Below are 12,908 nucleotides of genomic sequence, written 5' to 3' on the forward strand. Positions count from 1 at the left end.
CTTCTTAGCTAAGGCTAGTTTGGTATTTTGTGACACTGTGACAGTAAAACCAAAATAAACTTGTTTTGCTAGAGTGGTTATGATATCTCTGCCTTTGCAGGTCTACTGTAATATTGCAGCAGATGAGTAAGTAGGATTATGAGATCAGAAATGGGAGAGAATATTTTATAGGATGATGTAAATTCTATAAAATTAAAGTCTTGCATTGTAAAAAGATGCATTGTATTTATATTGTCATACCATATTTTTATAAGATTAATAATGATACAGTTTCTCCAGTATTTCTAATCCCATATCTGTATCAAGGAACCCCAAATGATATGGGTAAAACAATGAAGAAATGGGTATGTGGAATCCTACATCAGTCTCCTGAGAACTTTATCCATTATATTTTAGAATATTTGTTTTGAAGTTTTTTTACAGTATCAATCATATATTAAATTGTGATAGCAAAGATTTAACCCGTATTTTAAGTAATTTTCCATACTGCTTTTATTTACAGATGTCATGCAGTACAGTACAACAGTCTGAAAGTAAACATTTGTTCTTCAACAAAATTTGTCTCTATACTGCTTGTATCTTGGTTTTTGAAAGCTTCAATTTACATATATATCTAGAATTTACACTCTTTTCTTGTTGTGGCTTTTTGTATGAAAAATCAGTAGACAAGATGATAGCTTACCAAGGACAATTCTTCCTCTTACATATATTTTTAAAAAATGATCTACAACATGAGCTTATATTCTTTTGTTCTTGCTCTTGCATTAGGCTACTGACGTCTGTGAACCAAATCCAGTATTGATGCTTATGCTTTGTGTCTATTTGTATGAGCGGCTTCCTCAGTATTTACCAAAGAAGTCTGTTGAGTTTCCCGGTCCACTGCATGCTACTGTACTTAGAAAGGTACAGATATTTCTACTTTAAGTTTTGATTGGCTCAGACAGGATAAAGTGCAATATACATCTGACAAAAAATCTTTACTGAATTGTCATCTTTTGACAAGAATCCTCAACAGAGGTTACAGATCAGTGAGATTCAGTGAGCATCTCAATCCAAATATGTACCATAATAGATAATTTTATTTCAAAATGAAATTGAGGTTGGAAGAGGAAGAAAAAAAGGCAACTTAAAAAGGAGATTAAAAAACCTGGTTCTTGAACTTTAAGCTTAATATGAAGGCATGGCTTATCAAAGATCGTGTTTTGCAGGTGTAAAGGCAATAAATAATTGGATTTCCCTCATTACTGGAGTTAATTAAGCTGCAATTACCTTCAATACATATTATAATGCTCTTTTCTCACCTTCTTGTTGATATGTTCAGTAACCTGTATAACATACTGGTTTGTCTAAGGGTTTTCTACTTGTATAGCATTATTGTTCATATAACCCTGCAACAATTCTGATCTTTTTATGGCAGTTGTGTTTTCCAGTGTTTTGGAATGGGAAAACAAAGAACAGAATACAGAAAGTTTCTAGAGCTTTTATGATAATCTTGAGGACTTCTACCTCACCTCTGTCAGTCACATCTTCCCCATGCACATTAGCCCCCATGCCCCAAAGCTGTCAGTGATAAGAATCTTCTTGCTCTAGTCTTCTCTGATCACTGTGACATATAGCAGTGTAGAATTTCTCTCTGGATACTTTTTGGATACAGATATTTACTAATATTTTGTTACTTGGTTCTTTTAGAAATTATACAGTTGATTACTTGACCTGTATTTAGGTTAGCTTTTAAGATACAATCATTAGGAACATGGGGTATGAATTTGGAAGTCACTTGTTTGTGGCTCAAATTACATTCACATATAAAAAGACATAGCTTGTCAGCCCCATCCAACTCAGGTCCTGGACAGACCGGCACTTTGTGCCAGCCTGTGGGCGGAGTCAGGGTGCAGCGTCCTGACACTGGATGCCCTGACTTCACCCCCAGGGTGTCATGATGCTGTGCACAGTTCCAGATGGCACACAGCATCATGGCGCGACTCCGACACTGCAGCCAGATGATGCAGCGCTGAAGGGGTGCCATACAGCTGCGCTATTGTGGCTATGGCACCCTTTGGAGGGTGCAAAAAGAGCTGCTATTTGCGGCTTCTTTTTGCACCCTCCAGAGGCTGGATTGAGGCCATGGCCCTGACCTGGCCAGGAAAGGGGTGGTCTGAATAGCCCCTCACTCTCTTAACCTCACTTCTCTGTAATAGGAGGATAACAGTCTTGACTTACTTTACACAGAGAATCAAAACATACTTGAGATAATGTACTAGGAATACTTAATACAGACCACTTAGTTGAATACTTATTATGTGTTGCATATACTGGCACAATATTTTGATATGAGGGGGACCCCTCAGTTATTCCCTCAAATAGTTAGGCAAATGCTATTTGAAGTACTTACTGGAACATGGCTACTCAAACATCACAGCCACCTGTAATAATTTAATCTGTTAGATAGTGCATGTGACATCAGTGATGACAGTACTTTTCCAACACTTGCATTATGTTCTGGTGACAATAGAATATTGCACAAAGCAAATAAATATATTTAAAATAGCATGCATGTGGTGCCAAAAGAGGCTGCCCTATAACAGGATTACTTTGCATATATTCCATATGAACTTGCCCTAGTTTTAGAGTTTCTGCTCTTCTAGTAATGTTAGTTATGTTAGCATGTACAAAGGACAGGTATCTACCTTGGAAAGAACTTTTCCTGCCTTGTCTCTGAGACGATCTTTAAGCAGAACTTTTTTGAAAGGGCAGGTCAGAAAGGTGGAATAATAACAAATATTGTATTTTTCAACAGATACAAATAAAAAACCCTAGTATCAAGCCATTGGTATACAATGCTTCAATTTTAGGAAGAGAATCAGCAAATTTTACATTACCTAAAGGAAATACTGTCACAATTCCCCCAAAGTAAGTAGTCTTTGAATTTGGTTTACTGAATGAGAATGTCTCTCATCCCCTTTCCTATGTTGCAGGGAATTTTGTAGAACAATGTATGCCTAAGACTTGACGTTTCCAGTCTCCGCATCACAGCTGGGAAACATGTGGGGCTGTGTACTACTGCTTTCCTCTCTGCCTTGCTTCTCTTATGTGAGAGTTGGGAGGAGGAACTGTGAGCTCACGGAATATTATATCTTAATATTAAGTCAGTATTGAACTAGTTTCTACTAGAAGACTGTCATGGCTCAGCCTTTGGGTTAGTCTCCAGTATTATGTAAAAGGTTTCTCAATGTGTATGATCATTGAATGGGTTCACATGATGGATTACTTGCACTGTTTGATATAGGTTGTGTGATAGCTATTGTGTATGCACAGTTGTAAAGCCATTGTATGGTTTGAATGTTTGTACTGTCACACAGCTGTTAGTCTTCTTTGGATGCTTCTGTATATTGTGTATACTGTGTCATTTTTAATGAAAATCTTTTGTCAATACCTTAAACTGATATCTCACTAAAGAAGGAAGCTCACTAGGATCTAAGAGGGCATGTAGGATGAACCACAGCAAGAAACTGATGTTTTGCTTAAGTTCTTATTCCTTTTGTTCATGCTGATCTGTTTTCTCTGTCACAAAATCAGCTGTACTGAAAAGCTTTTCTCTTCCAGCTAAAATCAGCAAAATTCCACAAAAGGTGAATTCTGTTTTCTGACATTTAAGATAGTAGGTCTCTTTGAGTCAATAAAAACCATTTCAAATGAGCTACAATATTTTTCTTTGTTTCCTTTCATTTCATTAAAAAAAAACCCTTGTTAGTAGAATTGTCAGTTCAGGAGGTTATGTCAAGGACTGCTGAAACAGGATTTTAGCAATACAGTTCCCTACATTTGCAGTGTTAATACACCTTAAAGGTGGAACAATAATGCACCTCAGAATGTGAAAAACAACTGTTTCAGCTGTCACCCAATATCCAGATGAACTGTGTAGAATATTTTAAAAATGAACTTTAAAAAGGCTAAAAATGCTGATGCCACAACTTTTTGTTGGCATTCTAATTTTTATCCTGGAGCATAGGTGTCCCATCACAAGCAGAGGCTTCTACTGCAGTGGCTAAAGTGGAAATCTGGATGGTAGATATGAAGGAGAGTTGAACAGAAAACAACAAAAAGTGGTTTAGTACAGACTAAAAGTTGCTTCATATCAATCCCCATTTCTTTGATAGCCTGTGTTATGTTTCATGTTGATTTTGTACAAATGCTTTTTTTCATCAATGCATCAGTTCAAGATATAACTTGTGTTCGCTATTTCCAAAAATAACACCCTCCTATAGGTTTCATGTGTTAGTCTTTGGTTAATCTACATCTCAGAAAACAACTAAAATAAATAGTCAAACAAGGCTGATTTGTTCAAAATATTTTTAATGCTTCAGTTTTCTCTTTATTCCCAGATTTTATTCCTTGAGTGGGTTATAACACAATTATATATGTATTTGCTCAAAAGAAAGTTCCACCGAGTTAAGTTGATTTTACTTCAGAGTTAATCTGCATAGGAGTCCAGCCTTATTCACCTAACAAGGGCTTTAGAAAAATATGCAGCTGGTCATAAAATATGTAGCATCAGGAAAAAAATGTGCAGTTCAGAAAGAATTCTTGTGCATTTAAAAATTTAGGACATATAAATACTATGCTATGTTAGCACCAAGTGATTCATAATAAAGTGAAAATTAAGTCAGTAGTTTAAGCTCCTGCAAAACTCAAGAAGCAGATCAAACATGCCCATTCCCTCCACACCTGCCAAAGATGCCAATGCTGCTTTCTACAGAATGATCATCAGTGTTTCCATGATAAAGTACATCTCGAACCGGATACCCCTTTCCTTCATATGTCATGTGAGGTTGTTGAGGTTATGGGTAGTAATCCCAGAAAATATGAATGTGATATTCTTACTGTGGTCTGTGGTGTTCATAGAATCGTAGAGTTGGAAGAGACCACAAGGGCCATCCAATCCAACCCCTGCCATGCAGGAACTTCCAATCAAAGCATCCCCAACAGATGGCCATCAAGCCTCTGTTTCAAGATCTCCAGGGAAGGAGACCCCACCACTCTCTGAGGGAGTGTGTTCCACTGTTGAACAGCCCTTACTATCAGGAAGTTCCTCCTAATGTTGAGGTGGAATCTCTTTTCCTGGAGCTTGCATCCATTGTTCCGGGCCCTGTTTTCTGGAGCAGCAGAAAACAAGCTTGCTCCCTCCTCAATATGACATCCCTTCAAATATTTAAACAGGGCTATCATATCACCTCTTAACCTTCTCTTCTCCAGCCTAAACATCCCCAGCTCCTTAAGTCGTTCCTCATAGGGCATGGCTTTTTCTTGATCTTGGGGATTTTTGTTTTGTTTTAATATTTTTCACTCAAAATACTGTTTTGCTAGAGTTGATTATGCCTCTTATTGAAGATTTGAATGTAACACTCTTCTACATTAGTGCTGCTGCCAAGTTAAAATTTTGATGACTGTATAATCTATTAAATACCATGGAATAGAACAAGCAACAAAGCTGTACTCATGTCCCTGGGCACACATGCATGGAAAATGCCCAGATGTGTTGGAGTAACATGCATGAATTACAATCACATACCACAGTACAGCTCAGATTAGGCATTCAGAAAAATTCTGACCCAGTCTCACTGTAGTATATCATGCTTCTTTTATTGCATTTTTTTCAGAGTTAGGTGCTGTACAGACTGGTGCAAAGTGCTGGCCTGCAAACGTACTAAGGTTGCCTCGGGGCATCCTTTCCAGACGCCTTGCAACCCTAGTTCATTGTAATGGCAGCACCTTTTCTACATGGGCACCGCCATTACGACGTCACGGCCGTGCCGCAGCCAAACAGTGCAGCACGGATGTGACGTCCTGGCGCCACTGGAGGGTGCTTGTGGCGCCCTTTCAGCAGCACCAGAAGGAGCTCCATTTCGGAGCTCTTTCAGCCATGCATATAACTGGCATGGCTTTTAAACAGCCGCGCCAGCGATACAAAGAGAAAGGGGTCGAGCGGCCCCTTTCTCCCTTTCCCCGCCGCTGTCGGGGTGTCCTTGGGGCATGAAGCCCCAAGGACACCCCTTTCCAGGCCGTGGGGAAGTGGCCTTTTGCCGCTTCCCTGCAGCCTGGAAAAGCGGCGGATCGGAGCCTCGGGGCTGCCACTGTGGCAGCTGAGGCTCCGATCCGTCGGGGAAAGGGGTGTGCTGTACACTGCCTTAGTTAGGTAAATCCTTTCAAGATTTCATTAGACTTTGTTACTGTAATCCAAGATAGTTATACTGTACATATAAATATTTAATTTAAAAATCAAGGTGAATGATGAATCCCAAAGTCCACATAAACAACTACAGTAAACACTCATTTTATTTAATGTAGTGTTCACATTTCTTCATTGTTAGCCTTTTTTTAGCCCTTGCCAGGATGAAAAATAATTTTTATTAATCTGTGAAATTGTTACTTAGCTAATTAATTAATTAGTCCATAGGCACATTCTGCAGAGACAGGCAAAACATTTAAATAGAAATGTATGACATATCACCTTGATGGGAGATGCTGTGGTCCTTTTGCTCGGCTTTTGTTAAGCCTCTTAAAGGTTTTGGTTGAGCACCATTACAAGTAAGAGTGCTGGAACAAATGAAGGCAAGTGAGTTGCTTGAACATCACAAACCAGCTGCATGGCAGAATTTGGTTTTTTTAAAGCAACAAATACCAAACCATGAATTCTGAACCTACATTTGTTACTTTAACAAAATACCCACTTCCCAGAAGGCAGACTATGGCGGGTTACAAACTGCCATATAGTACGCGACGAGCGCGTATTAGGGTTAGGAAGGGGCGGTGCTTCCGCACCCCCTAACCCTGGTACGCGCTCCGTGCGCACAAAATGGCGGAGGCCGTTCCACACGGCCACCGCCATATTGACGTAGCGGACACGCTGCATCCGCACGCCGCACCCTGGAAATGACGCCGGAGCCCTCGACTAGTGCCTCACGGCGTCTCTTCCGGGGCCTGAGAAGGAGCACGATTTCCGTGCTCCTTCTCTGCAGCGTCCGGGAGCCGTGCGGTTTAAAGGCTGTGGCTCCCGGACACTGCAAGTGGAGGCAGAGCAAGACCGCCGCTTCTCGGCAGTCTGTAACCCACCTATTTTTCTTTCAAAATTAATCCCCTCAATAAATGGATTATTGATTACCCACCCTGATCACTCCAATTAGTTTCTACGTGATCCTGCTGCAAATCAGTACTCTATACATCTCTGTCCTTATTGATCATTACCAACTAAATATTTTTTTCACTATCCCTAATTAATATCCTACCCAGATCACCCCCAAATTTGTTTGTTCAAGTAAAATATGACCCAGTTCCTACCCTAAACAAAATTTTCAGTTAATCTTCAGCAATCCTTTAGTTTTTCTTGGCACAAGAAAGACTGTCAGGTGTTTCAAATGATGGTACTTTACCTTTGCTAGAATTTTGTTGCAGAATATGTTGTTCTCTTTCCCTGTGTAGGAGCCAAATACGTGTAAATGTGGAATTTACTAGCCGTTTTCTATATCCTGCTGAAGCTATATTGTTGCTTGTTTCCAAGCCTTTAATTGGTGTGGGTGGGGCCACAATGACCTTTTCCCTGAAGACTAAGATTACCAATGTTAAACCTGTGGTAAGTACTACATTTCATACAGTATAATAAGCTATTGTGATATTGCATTCTAGGAATCAACTCTTAAGGAATAATATAACAAGTTTATACACACATACACACACACACACACACACACATGTGAAAATGCCCATTTCTTGTGTAAGAATGGAATATACACCATGCATTTTGAACATGGTATGAAAAACAGTAGTGACCAGAGTTTGGAAAAGCTCCTTTTTGGACTACAACAAATAGAATCCTGCTACCATGTTACATCAGACCAAAGACCTATCTTATTCACAGTTTGCACAGTGGTCAATTATTGGCCTATTGATAGCCTGTCAGCAGGACATGAGTATACTCTCATTCTTCAGCAACTGATATTACATGTAGAGGCTTGCTGCCTCTGATACTGGTGGCGGCCATTGAAGGCAATGAAGACCTCATTCTGAAAAAAAGTAAAATCTCCAAGTTCTGGTAGATCCTCTCTCTTCAGTTAATCTTTTGCATTAAATTGGATAATAGATTTTGAAATACAAGAGAGCCTTTCCTTTCTTTATACACAAGTACCAGTTGCATAATTGTTTTTAAAACATACAAGAAAGAAACTCACTACGTGTGGACTCACTTTTCCTTGGTGATGAAACAGAGTCGCAGAAAGTGGAGAAATTTTGGCTGTTGGAGTATTATTTTGAAATTCAGTCTTTTTTTTTTTTGTATGTTTTTAAGTATTCAAAAAGGAAAGCTCACAGTACCCAGTTGCTTTATAAGGCAACCATAAAATTTTCATTTCTGTAGTAAACTTTAGAAAAACTGTGTGGATTTGCAAGGCTCATGTATAGTACACAACAGAGAAGAAACCTGTGATAAATTGGATACTGATTTTTTTTTGCTTCCATCATTTCTTCATTAACACGTGATTTGTGCCTTCCTTCATTTTATATTTTGATATGTGCAGTTGGTCCTTCTTATACACGGATTTTTTATACACGGATTTAAGCATACACGGTTTGAAAATGTTCCAAAAAAGTATAAATTTACCTTGATGTGCCATTTTTTATTAGGGACACCATTTTGCTATGTCATTATACTTAATGGGACTTGGCATACACGGATTTTGTTATACACGGGGGATCTTGGAACCAAACCCCAGCGTATAACAAGGATCCACTGTAATGAATATTTTATTGAAGACAGTTTCCAATGTCTTAATTGCCTAGTGAAAGTACAGAATATTTGTAATTCTTCTCGATTTTTCAGTCACAGACTTACTGCAGGAGCATTTTGTATTCATTAGAGCTCTACCCAACAGCTCTGTTTCACCACTGGCTATCCTAACTCCACCAACATTTTCATACAGATGGATATTTTCTCATAAATATCCTTCTAAACTACTGTATCTACCCATAAACCCAGCTAGAAGGCATGGTAGAAGGGACATAGTGAGGGTATGAAAGGGAAAAAAATATGGGAAACAAGTTTGCAGATGTATTGTAAAGCTGTGAGCTAAGCAAAATTCTACACATCCTTTTCTTAGGCGGGTTACAGACCGCCGAAAAGCAGCGCTCTGCTGCCACCGCCGGTTGCTGCGTCCAGGAATCACAGCAGCCAAACCGCGCGGTTCCCAGATGCAGCAAAGAAGAAGTGCCAAAATGGCGCTTCTTCTTGCACCCTGGATGGGACCTACTTGTGCACTCGCGGCGTCACATCCGGGGCGCGACATGCAGATGCTATGCATCCGATACGTCAAAATGGTGGCGCCCATGTGTATAGGGCGCCGCCATTATTACACCCCCATCACGTGCTAGGGGTGAGGCTGGTATGGACGCTAGGTCCTCAGCCAACCCCTAGCACGTGACGGGGGCACCGCAAAGGCCCGTTTGTAAAGGGCCCTAGAAACCTCTACCAACCCCCCCCACCTGCCCCCCTTAAAAACTTTACATACAAGGGACAATTTCAGAAAATTAGACCCAAGAAAGAACCTAGTTCCATACTGTCTTTAAATGTTCTAGGTGTGTTTGTGTGTGTATGTGCTTCCAAGGTGTTTGTCAGCTTATGGCAACTCCATGAATGTCATAAGGTTTTCTTAGGTAAGGTGGCAATACTCAGAGGTGGTATTGCAAGTTCCTCCCTCTGAAATACAGCCTACAGCACCTGGTATTTTTTGGTTGTCTCTCATTAAGTACTAAGCAGTTTGACCCTGCTTAGCTCAGAAGTGACCTAGGGCCTTTAGGGTAACCATTAATAATTGGTGTAAAATATTTATTTTTAGAACTTGGGACCAAAAAGCCTGCTATAAAATATTATGAACTACAAACAGTGGATTCGCTGGCCAATATCTTTTTCTGTTTACTTGCAGGGTACATTAAAATGCAAATCTCCATGTTATGAGCTGAAGAAACTTAGTCTGCAAGTTACTAGCCCTTTCAAAACTGATGGGCCATTCAGGTAGGCTGTTAAATAAAAATGTCTTGGCTTGCAGTAAATTCTGTAATCAGTGCTGATTTACATAATCTTTTCTTGTTTTAAGCATTAAAAACCAATACATGTCAGGCCGTATAAGAAAATTCCTTAAATTGTCTAGAAATTTGTTGTTTTTCTTTGTGCATTAAAGATCTTACTTTCATTTCATTTCATTTAGAGTGGAGAGCTCCATGTGCACTTCCCAGGTGCTCCATGAACATGCTAGGAAAATCAAAGAAATAAAAATTGAATTAAATTAAAGAATAAGAATATATTCTTAAATATACTCCTAAACACCATTAACTTGTAAGACATAGGGTAGGCCTCTTAGGGGATTTATTTGTTTAGGCCTCTGAGGGGCAAGACAGGAATCTCTCAAAACTGGATGGAGATCCTGTTCATGACAGGTACCTTTATCAGATTTTAGAAGTTTCTCATCCTTCGTATCACAGACTTTTTTTTGTCACTGACCACTTTGTTCAAGTATCAGGAATATGCCCCATCCCCCTGTGGGGGCTGCTGGGGAAGGCGCAGCTGGGAGAAGGAGCAATAGGGAGTTTCCACAGACTCCTTTCCCCTAACACAGATTTGAATGTCACACTATAATCTAAATAAATATTGTTATGTTCTAAATAAATATTGTTTATTTTATTGCATTATGTTTTGCTAAGTCTGCAATATTTTTAGGGTCATTTTAGTTGAATCAACAAGCTGCATCACTGAGCCTGAGACGTTAGATCAAATTAGCCGAATAAAGCAAGGAAAAATAAAAAGGTAAGTTTTTTTTTCTAACTTGTTTACGAGAGGAAGGATCCATTACTGGATTTCTGCTGAGAAAATAGATTTATACAGCCCTTAAGGGCCCCCAGAAACCTTCTGGAGTGGGGTTGTAGAACCGTAAGGAAATTTTGGCAAATTGTATTTGAAGAGATAAAAGAAATAACAAAAATTGATTTAGAATTTTGTCCAAAGATAGCTTTATTATCTTTATATGATAAAACTAACTGCACCCAAGTTATAAAGGATTTAATCACAAATTTATTAACAGCGGCAAGATTAATGATAGCAAAAAAGTGGAAAGACCAGGGAGATTTACAAATACAAGATTGGTATAGAGAGATATGGCAAATAGCAATTAATGATAAGTTAACTAGTGGGATTAAGTTTAGAAGAGGAATAATCAAGAGAAATGATTTCGAAGCAATATGGAAAACATTTGTACAAAAGGTTTTAGTAAAAGAAGGAGGTGTCTTACCACCAGAGGAAGAGCTACAATTCTGGAGGTAGAGTAATAAGAAGATATTAGGCTCTGGTGATGGGGAGCACTTGGGGGAAGGGGGAAACGGGGGGAGCGGGGGAATTATGAAAAGTATATGATGAAAGAAATATGAATTAGATTTAGATAAAGTAGTAAAGAAGGGAATATAAAGGGATATATTATATGTATGGGGGATATTATGTAAAAGTTTTTATATATTATTGTAAGGCGAGTTAACCAATATTTTGTTTTATCAATTTATTATACTAACATTTATTAAGTTCATTCTACCAATAAATATTTAAAAAAAAAAAAAGAAACCTTCTGGAGGGTTGAAAACTCTCTGGATCCAGACTTTGAACATCAGGAGAGGGATTTAACCATAGTGATTCAGTGAGATATTTAAAGCATAACCTTTATATCTCCTTAACATTATGACAGGTATAATAGCAAAATAATTAATACTAAGAAATGCAATAAAAGCATAATTAAACACAGAAATGCTGTGGGTTTGAGATTGCATGATTGAGTTTGTATGCATAGCATTACCTACTCAGCATCGGAGGCTGGGAGGAAAGATTTGCTTCATTCCTGCTATTTTTAATGAGGAAGCATTTTCTAGTATATGTTTGCCATTAAAGGCAATAATAACTTTCTTCCTGAAAAATGGAATATAAATTTATATTTCCTATGAAATATGCAACAGATACTGGACTCTGCTAACACTTGTTTGAGAGATTTGGTTTCTTTAGTTTAGAGTTTGCATTATAGCTATCTCTCATGTATATTTCCCTACTGAAATAAGTTCTGTAATTCAAAAAGGCTGTGTCTGCATTGAACTTTTATGTATAGCCAAGTCAATTTATTTTAAAAGTTAAGTGAACATCTTCTTTTATGTTGAAAAGAAGCATTTTTTTGCCCAAATGCTTTTTATGGCAGTGCCTATTATAAAATGATGAGAAGGGTGAGCATTTAAATACTGCTGTTAGTGCATCTCAAAGGTAATGTTGGCATGCTTCTTCAGTCACAGATGGCTATTTATTTTAAGACAACATAAACTAGAGCTATTAATTAATAAATATTCCACAGAATAATTATGTGATCAGTAAAGTTCATTGCTAGGAGAAGGTCACATATATGATGTTAAAATTAATCATGAGTCTGGAGCTGAAATAACTGTAATTCTTTGAGATACATTTCAGTATTAATAACTGTTGCTGTGTGTGCTGTAACTGTCCTTTTCACAAGCCTAACCGTTCATGCTTGCCTCTCATTAAAATGATGCAATGGCTTTGTGAGTGGAAAAAGACTCTATAAAATTGTACTGAGTGAATTGTACTGGTTTCATTATGCTTTTGGTTGTAGAGGTGTTTGGAACTTTCTGTGAACGAAGTAAAAGTCAAAGCATGAAAAGAATTACACTGATGTGAATGGATTGCTTAGGTTCCCCAAAATGAAGGGATGGTGAGGCAAATGTCTTAGGATTGTTGTTAGCACCCGTTACAGATTCATTGCCATGGTTTCCCGTATTTGAAAGAAATTCTTCCTATTTTCTGTTAGAATCAATGTTGTTATGCT

At 38.4% G+C, this 12,908-nt stretch overlaps 1 protein-coding gene across 1 annotated transcript in view; it reads left to right on the forward strand.

The window, feature by feature from the left end:
* Window positions 1-12,908, forward strand: part of CFAP47 (cilia and flagella associated protein 47) — a 350,299-nt gene that overhangs the window by 119,242 nt on the left and 218,149 nt on the right. Inside the window, exons 36-40 of the mRNA XM_042458393.1 lie at window positions 769-903; window positions 2,798-2,910; window positions 7,477-7,627; window positions 9,969-10,057; window positions 10,760-10,846. Of these exons, the coding sequence (XP_042314327.1) occupies window positions 769-903; window positions 2,798-2,910; window positions 7,477-7,627; window positions 9,969-10,057; window positions 10,760-10,846 (575 nt within the window). The remainder of the gene's footprint in view (window positions 1-768; window positions 904-2,797; window positions 2,911-7,476; window positions 7,628-9,968; window positions 10,058-10,759; window positions 10,847-12,908) is intronic.

The sequence above is a fragment of the Sceloporus undulatus genome, chromosome 3 (assembly GCF_019175285.1).
Source record: "Sceloporus undulatus isolate JIND9_A2432 ecotype Alabama chromosome 3, SceUnd_v1.1, whole genome shotgun sequence".
NCBI lineage: Eukaryota > Metazoa > Chordata > Lepidosauria > Squamata > Phrynosomatidae > Sceloporus > Sceloporus undulatus.